The sequence below is a fragment of the Diaphorina citri genome, unplaced genomic scaffold (genome assembly GCF_000475195.1).
Source record: "Diaphorina citri unplaced genomic scaffold, Diaci psyllid genome assembly version 1.1 scaffold939, whole genome shotgun sequence".
NCBI classification, from domain to species: Eukaryota; Metazoa; Arthropoda; class Insecta; order Hemiptera; family Psyllidae; genus Diaphorina; species Diaphorina citri.
Window position 1 is genome coordinate 10,737 of NW_007378370.1, and position 18,084 is coordinate 28,820.

The window sequence follows — 18,084 nt, forward strand, 5'->3', positions numbered from 1 at the left end:
GTTTATAATAATAGTACATGCTTACATACAAAGCTGTTAGTATTTACCTCCTAGGTACCTATACACTTGATGAGTAAACTGTACTTCATCAAACTGGTTTTCAAAGATGAGATGCTTGACACATTAATAATTAGGTACTTATGTAGAGCATGTATTTGAATCTTGAAATTAAACCTGATTAATTAATTGACATTATTATTTTAAAGTAAGTATGGGGTAGGTCGATAACAAATACCAATCTGATATTTTAATTTAACCATACATACTTTAGATAGGTACTTAAAGTACTTGAATAAATAGATTGATTGCATTCCAAATTCAACACTACTTATTTAGCAGCTCAGTTTACACTCAAGTAGGTATGTGCCCAAAGCCAATTATCTAGGGACCCATGTACCATTCTAGTTGAAAGGTTGATATCTATCTATATCTTATATACATACCTACTTACTTAACTTATTTTTTTATTCTAAAAGTTTGAAACACTTCTATTTTCCTCCTGTCTTATTTTCTCTTTTAATGTTATTCTGATTTCAGAGAAGGGAATAATGCTTAATCTGACTTTACTTCATCATGGAACTACAGGATGTCACTCTGAAAGTTCTATATGACTTTGATTATTCTACTAAGGATGGCAAGTATGTTCGAATCCAGGAGGGAGAGAAACTTTTCCTAATCAAGAAAACCAACAAAGATTGGTGGCAAGTGATTCGAAGCAGTGGTAAGCCATTCTATGTTCCTGCCTCTTATGTTGAAGTGTATAAGAAACTTAGCAATGGAAATAGAAATAATGTGGAAAATATTAACCCCACCATGGAGAAAACTCGTTCTTATTCGGAAGGCAATGACAAAGGTGGATTTGTGAGTGTTAAGGATAGAGCAATCTCTATTGACAACAACTCAAGTATCAAACAGAAACCTAAAGTTGCCAAGAGAACAATATTCCCTGTGATTCCATCCTATGAGAATATTCCTACTGACAATGAAGTCACCAAACTCTATTGACAACAACTCAAGTGTCAAACAGAAACCTAAAGTTGCCAAGAGAACAATATTCCCTGTGATTCCATCCTATGAGAATATTCCTACTGACAATGAAGTCACCAACGCGTATGTGTTGCTGGAATAAGGTTGTATCCAGAACATATGTGGGAGCAAGGATGAAAGTTATGTGTGCCAAATGTATGTATGAACGTGGGCACATATACATTTCCTCCTCCTTGTAGGCTAAGTAGGCGAGGATAAAGTTAATTTTTTGTTCCTCAATATACGTGCACTTGCACCTATTTCTGTCTGTATCTTTTTTCTCGGATATACATTTCCTCCTCCTGGTAGGCTTAGTAGGCGAAGACAAAGTTAACTTTTCGTTCCTCAATATACGTGCACTTGCACCTATTTCTGTCTGTATCTTTTTTCTCGTGACGGATGTCTTCTTTTATTTTACTAATGTAAGTAAAAGAGAGTTCCTGATTCCTCCATGTCTATGAGACCTTTTGAGTCCATCTTTCTCTTTTTCTTTATTTCGCTTTATCTTTCTGTTTTATCCTCTCTTCTTTGCCTCTCTCTTTCATTGCTCTCTTGCATTCTCAGAAATCTGTCCATTACTTAGTAATTTTAGAATTATGTATTATGTACCTACTTACATGAAACACTACTTATCTACCTAAGTACAGTGCAATTAGAACAAATAGCTTACACAAAACCTAACATCACGCCAACAAAACCTTTCTCTGAACCATTTTAGTATAAGAATTAAATGCTGTTTTAATCGAAGATGACTTGGGCAATCAGTTCAGTTCACAGTCCTACATGCATGATGCTCGGATTGCAATTCATGAGTGTTGTAATGCCATCCTCATGCTTGTAAAACCAAAGAGTTTGTAACCAAACCTCATTCCTTTCTCTCGACTAGGACTTACGTTACTTTTATCTAGGACCAGGACTTCTTAGTCAAGTGTATAGCTCTTGTATTTAGGACTGCAATGAGGACTGTTCTAACCGACATCTACAGTGCAAACTGGGTAATCTTGAGGTGGAATTCTGGTGTTATTAACTAGGACTTACGTTACTTTTATCTAGGACCAGGACTTCTTAGTCAAGTGTATAGGTCTTGTATTTAGGACTGCAATGAGGACTGTTCTAACCGACATCTACAGTGCAAACTGGGTAATCTTGAGGTGGAATTCTGGTGTTATTTGGGACTCACACAGTGTATTTCTGGTGTTTAGTGTACTTATTTGAGATTCACATATATTTTTGGTGTTTTCTGTTTTTAAAACTCGGTGTAGATATAATGGTGAGAGAGGTCCAAGATCTGGGCGTTTCAGCATTCAGTTTGTTTGGTGTGCTATAACTTTCAGTATTGATGAAATTTAATAATATTGATATTGGTTTTGATTCTATGTTGGTCAAATTTTGAACTTTGTTGTGTCTGTGCAGAAACTAGCTTTGTTTCACCATAACCACCATTTATAGACGTGGGGTTAAGTAGTTGTCTATTTTTACTTTTTTACTCCATCATTTCAGTTACAAGAGTATTCCCTCTGTATTCTTGAGTAGATGGTATGAATCATTTTACTCTATCCATCCGACATGGGATTATCATTGAAGATAACTAGTTTATGTTGGTCAAATTTTGAACTTTGTTGTGTCTGTGCAGAAACTAGCTTTGTTTCACCATAATCACCATTTATAGACGTGGGGTTAAGTAGTTGTCTATTTTTACTTTTTTACTCCATCATTTCAGTTACGAGAGTATTCCCTCTGTATTCTTGAGTGATGGTATGAATCATTTTACTCTATCCATCCGACATGGGATTATCATTGAAGGATAACTAGTTCGCACTATGACTACGATATGCCAGATAGTGGATTGCATTGATATTACCTACTCGAATATCACTAGGTTGTATGAGTAACATAAAGCATACAATATACATATCGATGTAATATAAAATTCGGAGCACCCTTGAAGTAGCAGAGTGAAAGAACTCTAGTCTGTTGTTGAAGTTGATAGACGTTGAAGGTTCGTTTTGAACACAGGAGGCCGTGGGTTCGTATATCCCACCCGATAAACCTCGTTGAATGTGCTTAAAAGGATCTAAAAAAAAGTCCTTCGTCTAGAATAGGGTTAAAAATTTCTGTAATTGCTAGAAAGCTGGAAAATAAATTCAAATAAACACAATAATGTAGGCTTTCTATTATTTTGTCATAAAAATAAAACAAAGTGCAAGGGAAATAACCCCTTGAGAAAGCACTCGTCATGATGACATCTAACAGTAGTCATCTCGTAAGACCTAGATTAACATTGCACTCAACATACATTGGGTTTATAACCAGGATACCTACTAAAAACTGGATACAGCCGACTTGGAAATCCATAAGTCATAACTGTTTCAATCAGTTATAATAATTGTTTTAATATCGTACCGAGTTTATGAAAGCTGAAAATCACTTCTTTATTTGAAAACTGTGAATCATGGAAAATAAGTAGTGATACTTAAACAAGTCAAAAGAGACATAAAACTACATGAATAAAAAAATCGCACTTAAAAGTACATTTATAGCAAGTATTAAACTGCATTAAAAACAGTGGTGTAGTATTGGATTTAAGGTTAAATTAATGTTCTTAATAGCTCGGTACACCTTCTGAGGTTTAACACAAGGTAAAAGTAGGTTATACCTCAGAAATAATCCAAAATAGTATCCTTTCTGGCCCCCAAGGGCCTTAAATAAAGTAGCATAAGTATCCTTTCTGGCCAGGATACTATTTTATTTAAAGTTAAAAAATAAGTAGTGATACTTATACTTAAACAAGTCAAAAGAGACATAAAACTACATGAATAAAAAATTGCACTTAAAAGTACATTTATAGCAAGTATTGAACTGCATAAAAAACAGTGGTGTAGTATTGGATTTAGGGTTAAATTAATGTTCTTAATAGCTCGGTACACCTTCTGAGGTTTAACACGAGGTACAAGTAGGTTATACCTCAGAAATAATCCAAAATAGTATCCTTTCTGGCCCCCAAGGGCCTTAAATAAAGTAGCATAAGTATCCTTTCTGGCCAGGATACTATTTTATTTAAAGTTAAAAACAGAGTGAAGTGGAGACTGAAGAGCAAAGCGCATAGACCATGGAGGGCATAGAGTAGGTAGAAAGAAGCGACGAAATTCAACCGCATAGAGCTCCGCTCCACTCTGTTTTTAGCCTAAGGATTAAGAATGGAACGCCAGCCTAGTTAGCTTAGTTGGTAGTGCGTCTGCCTTGTAAGCGCTAGGCCGCGGGTTCGATTCCCGCCCGGGGCGGATTTTATCTATTTTATTTAAAGCTAAAAACAGAGTGAAGTGGAGACTGAAGAGCAAAGCGCATAGACCATGGAGGGCATAGAGTAGGTCGAAAGAAGCGACGAAATTCAACCGCATAGAGCTCCGCTCCTTTAGCCTAAGGATTAAGAATGGAACTTAGCATCCTTCTCTCCCAACACAAGGCCCCTGTTTCCACACGCCTCTATTTCCTCTCCTAATGCAATGCAGTTCACTGTAGTGTTTGCTGACGGTTGTTCCACATTGCACTTGCACATGTATCTACATTCTGTATCTCTCCGAACAGTTGATATTGACAACCTAACCAACACCTCTGTATTGTGAAGCCAGTGGTTTGCCTGGTCCTTGTTCCGTAAAATGTAGTGTAGTCCAGCATTCTACCAAAGGTAAAACTATACTTCGTAACCTAAAATGTAGACAATCATTACGAGATTCAGGAAAATTGGACTTATGCTTCGGACAAATTAGTAACAAAGGTTTCTCTTCGCCAAAAGCTTCGTTATATGACCCTGAATCTGAATCAGGGCTCAAAAGTGCCCTAAAATCCCCTGTAGGCTTGACCGTTTTAAAAAGTAGAATATACCTTGTTTATTCTGCTAGATTAGGACTGAAACTTTGTGCTTTAAAAAGGAAAATGTAGTGCCATGTATTTCAGTACTTAAGTACACTGAAAATAACTTACTACCTAGGTAGGTATTGATTATTTTAATTTCATTGAATCACACTTCGTCAATGCACTATGGCCTGTGTTTTCACTATTTCACTCCAACATTAATGTCCTATGCCAAGATGTACTGTAGGTATTCTTTACATTTTCAAGTTTCTATAAAAAATGTAAAGTAGTTAGAAATTGCTGGCAGTTTTTTGGAATTGCCAGGAATACATAAAAAGTCCAATAAACCCGTGCTGTGCTATTCGGGCCAGGTTTGTGCCAATCAGTTGCAAGTGAAATTAGCAACGTCATATCAGAGAGAAGTCAGTAGACAAAAGCATCATACTAGGGTGGCACGTACACGGAGAATACTCAGTAAATACTTGGTGTATCAAGCATGCTTAGTATTCCAATGACGTTTGAACCTGACCACTTGAATTCGTCAAGGACGGATTTATAAGGGCAAAGGAAGACTAGACACAACGGAAGTATGAGGCGGACACATGGGGAAAATGTTCCTTCAGGGTGTCTACCAGACTGGAAAACCGGGAAAAGGCAGAGAATTTTATGTAGACTGGAAAAGTCAGGGAATTTCACAAAACACTGTCGACCTTTTCGTGTACGGGTAGGTACATCTACAAAGATAACAAAACGTCACATTCTAATAGACTGTCAGATGACTAAAAACACAAGAAGTATGGTAATTCTGAAAAAGCTAGAAGGGACTAGGTGATTTGTTGTTGTTTACCAATGCAAAGGAATTGATTATTAGGTCATTTTCCTAGCTTTGTGATTTAGACAAGGCTCAAAGGGACATTTTTAGTCCGTCCTTCCTTTATTATTACAATAGTAATAAAAAGGTATAAGGGACGGACTATTGTATTCGCTTCGGTGTCTGTCAGTTTGGTCAGTCAATGTCCACAGAAGATTCCCTGTCTTGGTGGTGTGGTGGTCAGTACGTTCGCCTAGTAATACAGGAGGGCGTGGCGTGGGTTCAATCCCAGCCGAGGAATGGAATTTTGTCCTTATAATTTGAGAATTTAACCACAATAATATTTAGTACATATGTATAAGATTCACCCCTTCTGCAGGTAAAAAGGGATTTCTGAACTCGAAGCGAAAGCACAGGCGATAAAAGAGGTTAGAGACTACCTCAGGTTCAACCTTTACGAGATTAACCAAACTGCAAAGACATCACAAAATACTTGTACTTATAGTAAGATGCCTTTGAATATGCTCCCACTCAAAAGAGAAGAAGGATAGACGATTTCTGAACTCCCCTCTAAATATTATTTGAATAAACTTATAGAACCCATCGATTGAGTGGTCCAGTATGAATGTACTCCAGTCGAGAATCAGAGTCAACTTGTCATAATAGACAAGCTCAGGGGCAAAATGGGGGGTTCGTGATAGTGGTTTGGGTTTGGACTACACACATCAATTCAGATTATGTCTCGTTACTTGAAGTTAGGGTTGCCAACCGTACGTTATTTCCCGGAACAATCCGTATTTTTGTCAAAAATCAAATGTTCCGCCGGAACAGACCTTTGTTCCGGTTTTTTTCCAAATCTATGGAAAATACGGGAACTGACTAATAAACAGAAAAAATTACAAAAAAAAAAACACAATAATGTAGGCTTTCTATTATTTTGTCATAAAAATAAAACAAAGTGCAAGGGAAATAACCCCTTGAGAAAGCACTCGTCATGATGACATCTAACAGTAGTCATCTCGTAAGACCTAGATTAACATTGCACTCAACATACATTGGGTTTATAACCAGGATACCTACTAAAAACTGGATACAGCCGACTTGGAAATCCATAAGTCATAACTGTTTCAATCAGTTATAATAATTGTTTTAATATCGTACCGAGTTTATGAAAGCTGAAAATCACTTCTTTATTAACTCTAGTCCCTGTGTGGAATGGCAGGAAATCAAAACAGCTGATCCAGCCAGCAGAATGTATATTGTTAGCTGTTATCTGTTCTAGATAGTTGAATAGAGAGATATAGTGGTTGTGCGGTAGAGAATTCGAATTGTTTGTCATTCGTAACTTTTTGTGAATCGCAAAGTGATCCCTGATTATTATTTTACTTGAAAATAAGTAGTGATACTTAAACAAGTCAAAAGAGACATAAAACTACATGAATAAAAAAATCGCACTTAAAAGTACATTTATAGCAAGTATTAAACTGCATTAAAAACAGTGGTGTAGTATTGGATTTAAGGTTAAATTAATGTTCTTAATAGCTCGGTACACCTTCTGAGGTTTAACACAAGGTAAAAGTAGGTTATACCTCAGAAATAATCCAAAATAGTATCCTTTCTGGCCCCCAAGGGCCTTAAATAAAGTAGCATAAGTATCCTTTCTGGTGGTTGTGCGGTAGAGAATTCGAATTGTTTGTCATTCGTAACTTTTTGTGAATCGCAAAGTGATCCCTGATTATTATTTTACTTTCCTTTTATTTTGAGGTACCTATCTTACTCAAAGTTACTGTAGTAGCTGGGTGATATTTGTAGAACTAAGTACTTAACTTACTTCAAGTAAGTAGGGTTGACTTGGAAGCTTCCCTGTTCAAAGAAAGGTCTATCCAATCGAAAATAAAGTACTCTTTCTTTCTTAATTATTTCCCTAGTGGCCCAGTATTTTTAGGCTGGCTAGGGCTTACCAAGTCGAGATAACTTTTGGTTGAATTCAACCGATCTCCAAATCCAGTCTAGATACATTTAAGCAATCCCGCTTTAATCCAACGTGGTAAGCTTCGGCCTTAGAAGGAGCTTTCACATAAATTTGATATCTTGAAAGTGACCATCAAACTGTAAACAAGAGTACTTGCAGACTTGCACTCCACTGAATTTTGCATCTACACCAAGTGCTTGCTTGTGTTCAGCTGAAATTTTGCATCTCCTGGTATTGTTTGACTGCATATGTAATTCAATATTAGCTCTGTTCTGACTGCACTCATGTGCTGTGATTTGATATACAAGAAAGATATTCAAGTAATAGGTATTTTAGTCGAGATAACTTTTGGTTGAATTCAATGCTTAACCGATCTCCAAATCCAGTCTAGATACATTTAAGCAATCCCGCTTTAATCCAACTTGATAAGCTTCGGCCTTGAAGGGAGCTTTCACATTAATTTGATATCTTGAAAGTGACCATCAAACTGTAAACAAGAGTTCTTGCACTCCACTGAATTTTGCATCTATACCAAGTGCTTGCTTGTGTTCAGCTGAAATTTTGCATCTCCTGGTATTGTTTGACTGCATAATATGTAATTCAATATTAGCTCTGTTCTGACTGCACTCATGTGCTGTGATTTGATATACAAGAAAGATATTCAAGTATAGGTATTTTGATAGGTATTTTGCTTAATCATAGACCTATGTATTTATGTGTAGTGTATGTATATTGTGAATTATGAGGAGAGCTGCATATGATATGAGCACCCATAATATTATAGTTAAGCAAAGTACACACTAACTTTCATGGCTAAAGTGATATGTCTGTTTGGTGAATTGATTTTGAAAAACTGGTTTATATGATTTTAGACCAATGTAACAAAATAATGGAATTCATCCGTTTTAGTGTTGCTAAAATGATTTTATTGGTAATATGTATATGAGTACCCAACTACCCACAGATAGGTCTGTTTGGTGAATTGATTTTGAAAAACTGGTTTATATGATTTTAGACCAATGGAACAAAATAATGGAATTCATCCGTTTTAGTGTTGCTAAAATGATTTTATTGGTAATATGTATATGAGTACCCAACTACCCACAGATAGCTAATCTACCCATGTTTAGTTTGACATCATTTGAAGTCTGTTTACTCCATTTGTACAGGCTATGTTGCGGTTGTGAATACACCAGGAACTATGTATTAGTGTTTAGTTTGACATCATTTGAAGTCTGTTTACTCCATTTGTACAGGCTATGTTGCGGTTGTGAATACACCAGGAACTATGTATTAGATAACTGGTGCTGTCTATGAATGTACCATTATCCACTGTGCTCCTCAATGAGAAGCGGTCACGGGTCAGACACTAAGAGCCACAAATGGGTGACTTCCTAATTTTATTCTTCTGTAGCCACAAATCGGTGATTTAAGTAAATTCTGAGATTAAAAACAATACCAAAAGTACATGACTACTAACTACAGCTTCTTATCAACCTTAATATTAGGTATAACTAGTGGTGAACGCGATGGACTTCTGTTCTGGAGGTTGGTAGCTCGAATCTAAGGCCAGCCACTCACTATCAGGCAGACCTGACAGATAAACCTCATCAGGTCTACCTGATAGTGAGTGGGTGGCCTAATGGTGGCTGCATGAATGTCAACAAATTTAGCACAATGTATTAAATGAGGAAATGACATTTGTGACACAAAACTCCTTGTATACTGTAAAGTCTGTAAACTGTAAAACAGGGCTTTTTACATCAATGCAGTAAAGTTCATAGGAACGGTACGGTGAGAGTGTAAAATTTTAAACTCTCCCCCTTGACCTCCTCCCTAATATCGTCCCTGAAACCCCTAGCACCGTGATGGGAATAGTGCCCCTCCTTAATATCATCCCTGAAAACCCAAGCACCTATGTGTTCGTCGAAACACAAACAAAGTTCCTGTCTCGTAATTAAGTATAGTTACTTATTTTCAAAACATTTCCTCCCTTGATATCTGTTTTGAATGTTTAACGAGACATTATGAAGATTTATTGAACGCTTGGTTCGCTTGTTACCAAGCAACCTTATCATTGTCAAGTTCCCTTGTGTGTTATCACCAGAGTCCTTCAAACGTCATAATGTCATGATATCATACTAAAACGTCATATTTTAGCTTTTTTGGGGAAAACATCATAAAGGAAAAAATGGACTGGAAAACCGAGAAAAGTCAGGGAATTTTATTTTTCCATTTTGGTAGACACCCTGTAATTTCTTGAATGGACAAGACACACAGGGCTTCAAACTATAAGCAGCCATGTCTAATTCGTGGGCCGCAAAGTCTACTATGGATTTAGTTTAATTCACATAATATGTAATCTTCAGTTATCCATTTCATATTTAATCCTCTGTTAACCATTTCATATTTAATCCTCATAGTGTCACGGATCGGTGACATGTTTGATCTGAAATTCACAGAATCTCAATCTGATATCTGACTGTGATTCATAGTCCAACCGAATCTTCAGTGAAGATGCCGCCTATAAACTAGACATACAAAGATTCTACATTCGTACAGATGTAAATGTCATCGTGGTATCATATTTGAAGGACTCTGGTTATCACTATTGAACCACTTATAGTTTCTTATCTACTGAACAAGTTGTTTATCATTCACACTTTTCATTATCTAGCGTGACGTAGACGGTAAAAGTGGCTTATCGTGCCGCGATGGTCAAGTGCTCCTCTAGTAAGCAACTCGTACTTATGCCCGATCTTACCACAGAACAGAAAGTTTTCATTAATCCTCGTTCTCGGAACGGCTAGGTTTTTCTATCCTGTCTTCCTTCTCTCTTCGATTTCGGGACGATAAGACCTTAGCAGTCACTCTCTATCAAACCTCAGCTCATTCATCCCCTAACCTTAGAGAAAATTCCTGGCGAAAAAAAAAAATACTTTCTATTACAATGACCAGAACTAATTTGAATTTGATTTTCCCAAGTCGTCGGTATCTATTCAAATTTGATTCTATCATGCTGTTCTTTATTTATCGCTAATGCTTTAAGTTTATGACTACACACAGACAAATACAAATACATACAGACAGACTGTTACTAATTGTCAGACTCAATGGCTCTCTCAAGAGGTTCGATAGAAGGAACTGTAACAACAGACTTCTTATCGTCCCGAAATGAAAGAGGATGGGATAGGAGAAAGCCACCTGTTCTGAGAGCGAACCTTATCTGTTTAGGATAGCGACCTAGCGCTTACATGCTTACAAGGATACAAGGCAGACGTGCTACCCTCCAAGCGAACTAGGCTGATGGCCTCAATGTCGTTGGAATTCTTGAAATTTACATCAATCTTTTTTCGATTTATTCATTCCACATTCCTTATTCGTAGGAAATAACATATTTTCATCATTCACATCCCATTTTTCGTCCCCTTTCTACATTAACATTCTGGAATCTGGATATCTTTCAACACAGAGCTAATTATACATTGACAATCCTTGTGTTATGTTTTGGATTATTTTCATTCCAATGTCGATGTCGCTCGTTTGGTGACAGCCACGTCGTTCTGCCAAGAATAGAAATAGTTTAATTGAGAGTGAGAAAAAACCCAGCCTAGCTCAAATTTATGCATAAGACCTTGTTTAGACTGCGAGAGTAAATGGACTTTTCAGTTTATTCCATTTTGGTATACCTATTCCATTATAGTCATGAAGCTTGGAGGATAGCGCGTCTGCCTTGTGAGCGCTGGGTCGCGGGTTCATTTCCCGCTCGGGTTGGATTTCATCCTAAACAAAGAAGGTTCGTTTTCGGAAAGGCTGGTTTTCTTCTATCCTGTCTTCCTTCTTATGAAGCTTGGAGGGTAGGGCGTCTGCCTTGTGAGCGCTGGGTCGCGGTTTCATTTCCCGCTCGGGTTGGATTTCATCCTAAACAAAGAAGGTTCGTTTTCGGAAAGGCTGGTTTTCTTCTATCCTGTCTTCCTTCTTATCTCTTTGGAACAATAAGACCTCGGCAGTTACACTTCCCTTTAACAAAGTTCTTGGAAAATAAGGAAAGTAAAATAATACGTACATAGCTACGTAAACGAGTACCCACGTACTTACCTGGATATACGTAAATGAGTAGCTAAGTTAGGTACTACATATTCCAATAAATTATGTATAACACATTGAAAACATACGTATAACTAATAATGATCTTGATAAAAGCTGTGGCATAAGGCATACATATGGATATTCAATGTCCACAAACGGGTTTAAATAGCATTAAAATTAGAATGTGTAGTAACACGTGTATTAAATAAAATTATGAATGAAGTAATGAGATAACAAGGAATGTCTTTAACCATTTGTTGATCTTTTAATGAAGAATCTTTACGTACCTACTTACTTGGATATACGTAAATGAGTAGAAGTTAGGTACTACATATTCCAATAAATTATGTATAACACATTGAAAACATACGTATAACTAATAATGATCTTGATAAAAGCTGTGGCATACATATGGATATTCAATGTCCACAAACGGGTTTAAATAGCATTAAAATTAGAATGTGTAGTAACACGTGTATTAAATAAAATTATGAATGAAGTAATGAGATAACAAGGAATGTCTTTAACCATTTGTTGATCTTTTAATGAAGAATCTTCTAAGCCCATATCATTACTCTGATGGAACAGTAACCTTGCTTTTAGATTTAGAAGCAAAAACGATTATTAGGAATTAGTTGTCTAGAGTCTAGACTATGTACCAAAATAATGCTCGAAAAAAATGTCACAATATTGGCAGCAGATTCCAAAAAAAAACTTAGCTGAGGTTGTTTTGTTGACCTTTGTAAAATGCTGTCATTGCTGAACGGCATTAAACTTGATTGTTAAGTGACATTAATGAATCTTCTAAGTCCATATCATTACTCTGATGGAACAGTAAGTAACCTTGCTTTTAGATTTAGAAGCAAAAACGATTATTAGGAATTAGTTGTCTAGAGTCTGTACCAAAATAATGCTCGAAAAAATGTCACAATATTGGCAGCAGATTCCAAAAAAAACTTAGCTGAGGTTGTTTTGTTGACCTTTGTAAAATGCTGTCATTGCTGAACGGCATTAAACTTGATTGTTAAGTGACATTTAAATTTTCTAATAGCAGTAGTGCAGCTGTGGTAAGGTCGAGGCTTGACAATCCGGAGGTCCTTGGTTCAAGGACATTGTGAGGGTGTTGATATTGTTATCAGTAGAGAGAGGTATTTATCATGTAGGAATCTAGTTCGGAGTGAAAATATACCTATCCTTGGGTAAAACTGCTTTACCCAAGGATAGGTACTAAATTACAAATAATCCGTGTTACTAAAAATCACATGCTAAAGAGTGAAAATGGTTTTGTAAATGTTTGATACTTAAACAACTTTCTTCTGTCCTGTAAAGAGTGTGTTTACTTTCAAAGTAGCATGTTAGGCAATAGGCATGTATAGGATTTCCCTACATCCGTGGCACAAGCGCCGGCTTTTACGGATGGAGTGAAAATGGTTTTGTAAACGTTTGATACTTAAACAACTTTCTTCTGTCCTGTAAAGGGTGTGTTTACTTTCAAAGTAGCATGTTAGGCAATAGGCATGTATAGGATTTCCCTACATCCGTGGCACAAGCGCCGGCTTTTACGGATGAATCCGTGTTACTAAAAATCACATGCTAAAAGGCTGAAAAAATACCTACTTGTCTCGCGGGTTTTTGTGTTTTTCGTACGTACCTACCTATCTTTTTAAACTTTTTTTTTTTGTAATTTTTTCTGTTTATTAGTCAGTTCCCGTATTTTCCATAGATTTGGAAAAAAACCGGAACAAGGTGTGTTCGTAGAAGCAACATCTCTTAGCAGTTATGTTAGTAATGTGTCTGCCGATGGAATTCTTGAACCCCTCTCTCTCTCCGGTGTTTTTTACGGATGAGTATACCATTTATTGAATATTTATATATTGAGAGATTTTTATCGAATAACAAAGAAATGGAAACTTCTGAAATAAATAAAGCTAATTCAGGGTGTCTACCAGACTGGAAAACCGGGAATTGTCAGGGAATTTCACGGAGACTGGAAAAGTCAGGGAATTGTCAGGGAATTTCTCACAAAATTGACAAAAATCCAAAAAAGTCAGGGAATTTTTCAAAGCCTAAAAATAAAAAAAAAAGAATTTTTGGTCCATAAAAAAGTATGCAACCTTGAAGGGGCAACTCATATTTTCTCAAAAAAAAATTGCCTGTGGCACTGTAATTTTGTGTTTTATAGAAATGTATTAGGGGAAATTTTCAAAGCCTAAAAAATGCAAAAGAATTTTTGGTCAGTAAAAAAAGTATGCAACCTTGAAGAGGCTACTTAAATTTTCTCGCAAAAATTTTGCCTGCGGCACTGTAATTTTGTGTTCTATAGAAACGTATTGGGGTTGGGGGGGGGATAAACAATACTTGTCTTGTATGTACTTGTAATGAATTTGATGGCACATTCGTTCTCTTTTGACAAAATTTTTGATGGCAGGGGCAACTCATATTTTCTCAAAAAATTTTGCCTGTGGCACTGTAATTTTGTGTTTTATAGAAATGTATTAGGGGAAATTTTCAAAGCCTAAAAAATGGAAAAAGAATTGGTCAGTAAAAAAAGTATGCAACCTTGAAGAGGCTACTTAAATTTTCTAAATTTTGTCTGCGGCACTGTAATTTTGTGTTCTATAGAAACTTATTGGGGGGGGGGGATAAACAATACTTGTCTTGTATGTACTTGTAATGAATTTGATGGCACATTCGTTCTCTTTTGACAAAATTTTTGATGGGTACCTACCTATGTACATTGTGAGGTTTTATCAAAATATGTCTATGTTACAAAGCTCCTAGGTTTTCTCGAGCTTTTGGGTGCTGATTTTCCTAACCTCTGACCTCTGATGCGAGACAGACTGTGGTCTTTGGATATTTGGTAACTATCTGCCCATTTTGTGAACTAATAGCGTCTCCCTGTAAGTACCTATAGGTACATACCTATGTAGGTAGATACTTCGATAAGTGCAAAAACTACCGATTTACCAAAGTTATTTGCGAACTTTCTGTATCAGCAATGAAATCTGCTCAACATCAGCGTCAAGAATGAACAAAATATGTTACTCTTTCATTCTGTTACGCCCTCTCTCCACTCTCCTGCCAAGCACTTTGAAATTGTATTAAAACAACTTGAAAGTTTGGCCAAACTTTGAAAAGGGAGACGGAATGCGATTTAGTTTAATTCACATATGTAATCTTGAGTTATCCATTTCATATTTAATCCTCATAGTGTCACGGATCGGTGACATGCTTGATCTGAAATTCACAGAATCTCAATCTGATATCTGACTGTGATTCACAGTCCAACCGAATCTTCAGTGAAGATGCCGCCTATAAACTAGACCTATAAAGATTCTACATTCGTACAGATGTAAATGTCATCGTGGTAAACTTACCTTGTGGACCCAGGCGTAAGAAAGTCTCTACCTCAAGTTATGTACTGGCTACTTGTAGTAGAGCACTCCAGTCTTTAGTAACCATTTACATTGAAGAGCCTCTTAGCTCAATCACAGATTTACATTACATATTTTTTTACCAACTACACACCTATTTTGTACAAAGTACATAAGACCTTGTTTAGACTGAGGGACTTTTCAGTCTCATTCTGGCAGTATAAGAAGGGTATATTCTATTCTACATAGTCTAAATGTTGTCCTTTCTATATCCCCCAGGTACCAACTATACACCTATTTTGTACAAAGTACATAAGACCTTGTTTAGACTGAGGGAGTAAAGGGACTTTTCAGTCTCATTCTGGCAGTATAAGAAGGGTATATTCTATTCTACATAGTCTAAATGTTGTCCTTTCTATATCCCCCAGGAAGAACTATTTAACTTACTTCAAGTAAGTAGGGTTGACTTGGAAGCTTCCTTGTTCAAAGAAAGGTCTATCCAATCGAAAATAAAGTACTCTTTCTTTCTTAATTATTTCCCTAGTGGCCCAGTATTTTTAGGCTGGCTAACAGGGAATCTTCTGTGGACATTGACTGACCAAATTATCTGGTGAACCCTGTATACTATATGGTGTACATTGTTCCTTTATTAAGACTTGGATAGCTTGAACTCGAATTTAATGCCTTGGGGGAAGGTTACTGACGTGATGCATACATAGGTACGCGCAACATATTGCTGCTAGTCATAATAATACTCATTACTCATGTAGAAGCAACATCTCTTAGCAGTTATGTTAGTAATGTGTCTGCCGATGGAATTCTTGAACCCCTCTCTCTCTCCGGTGTTAACAATATCATCAGCAAAAGCTGTAGGGCTTTCGAATGTCTATATGCAATGGATGCAATTTGATCTTGGAGGAAAGAATGGTTGGAAAATTTCTTTGGTGTTCTATTTCAGGGGCACCCAGGTTTTTGGTCGTTTTTAGTCCGTCCTTCCTTTATTATTACTAATAATAAAAGGTATAGTGGACGGACTATTGTATTCGCTTCGGTGTCGTCGGTCCGGTGTTAACAATATCATCAGCAAAAGCTGTAGGGCTTTAGAATGTCTATATGCAATGGATGCAATTTGATCTTGGAGGAGAGAATGGTTGGAAAATTTCTTTGGTGTTCTCAAGTTATTTCAGGGGCACCCAGGTTTTTGGTCGTTTTTCGCTTTGTTTGAGGAGCATTTTTTCTTTCTTTTTATTTTCATCCCCAGGATCATATAAGAATTATTTTACCTTTTATGCTAACAAGAAGCCAAATGCGGTCCAAACTCACCAAGATTGATGAAATGGTCCATTCTATCGAAGCAATTAAGCGATATTAATACACGTCAAATTTACCTACCTTATTATTGTTATCAGAATATACGTACCAGGGAGTGAATTAATATCAATCATTGAACACACAGAACAATATTAGTCATGTTCAAGTGATTCGACCTTGACCTCTACAGTTCTGGCAGCTAGCTAACTCTAGTCCCTGTGTGGAATGGCAGGAAATCAAAACAGCTGATCCAGCCAGCAGAATGTATATTGTTAGCTGTTATCTGTTCTAGATAGTTGAATAGAGAGATATAGTGGTTGTGCGGTAGAGAATTCGAATTGTTTGTCATTCGTAACTTTTTGTGAATCGCAAAGTGATCCCTGATTATTATTTTACTTTCCTTTTATTTTGAGGTACCTATCTTACTCAAAGTTACTGTAGTAGCTGGGTGATATTTGAAGAACTATTTAACTTACTTCAAGTAAGTAGGGTTGACTTGGAAGCTTCCTTGTTCAAAGAAAGGTCTATCCAATCGAAAATAAAGTACTCTTTCTTTCTTAATTATTTCCCTAGTGGCCCAGTATTTTTAGGCTGGCTAGGGCTTACCAAGTCGAGATAACTTTTGGTTGAATTCAACCGATCTCCAAATCCAGTCTAGATACATTTAAGCAATCCCGCTTTAATCCAACGTGGTAAGCTTCGGCCTTAGAAGGAGCTTTCACATAAATTTGATATCTTGAAAGTGACCATCAAACTGTAAACAAGAGTACTTGCAGACTTGCACTCCACTGAATTTTGCATCTACACCAAGTGCTTGCTTGTGTTCAGCTGAAATTTTGCATCTCCTGGTATTGTTTGACTGCATATGTAATTCAATATTAGCTCTGTTCTGACTGCACTCATGTGCTGTGATTTGATATACAAGAAAGATATTCAAGTAATAGGTATTTTGCTTAATCATAGACCTATGTATTTATGTGTAGTGTATGTATATTGTGAATTATGAGGAGAGCTGCATATGATATGAGCACCCATAATATTATAGTTAAGCAAAGTACACACTAACTTTCATGGCTAAAGTGATGTCTGTTTGGTGAATTGATTTTGAAAAACTGGTTTATATGATTTTAGACCAATGGAACAAAATAATGGAATTCATCCGTTTTAGTGTTGCTAAAATGATTTTATTGGTAATATGTATATGAGTACCCAACTACCCACAGATAGCTAATCTATGTTTAGTTTGACATCATTTGAAGTCTGTTTACTCCATTTGTACAGGCTATGTTGCGGTTGTGAATACACCAGGAACTATGTATTAGATAACTGGTGCTGTCTATGAATGTACCATTATCCACTGTGCTCCTCAATGAGAAGCGGTCACGGGTCAGACACTAAGAGCCACAAATGGGTGACTTCCTAATTTTATTCTTCTGTAGCCACAAATCGGTGATTTAAGTAAATTCTGAGATTAAAAACAATACCAAAAGTACATGACTACTAACTACAGCTTCTTATCAACCTTAATATTAGGTATAACTAGTGGTGAACGCGATGGACTTCTGTTCTGGAGGTTGGTAGCTCGAATCTAAGGCCAGCCACTCACTATCAGGCAGACCTGACAGATAAACCTCATCAGGTCTACCTGA

General features: G+C 36.6%; 1 protein-coding gene across 1 annotated transcript in view; it reads left to right on the forward strand.

Annotated features, from left to right (window-relative positions):
• The window catches only part of LOC103513202 (cell death abnormality protein 2-like), a 7,037-nt gene extending 6,032 nt beyond the window's left edge, over window positions 1–1,005 (forward strand). Inside the window, exon 2 of the mRNA XM_008478013.3 lies at window positions 538–1,005. Coding sequence (XP_008476235.1) covers window positions 574–1,005 — 432 coding nt within the window. The 5' untranslated portion in view covers window positions 538–573. The remainder of the gene's footprint in view (window positions 1–537) is intronic.
• The last annotated feature ends 17,079 nt before the right edge of the window (window positions 1,006–18,084 follow it).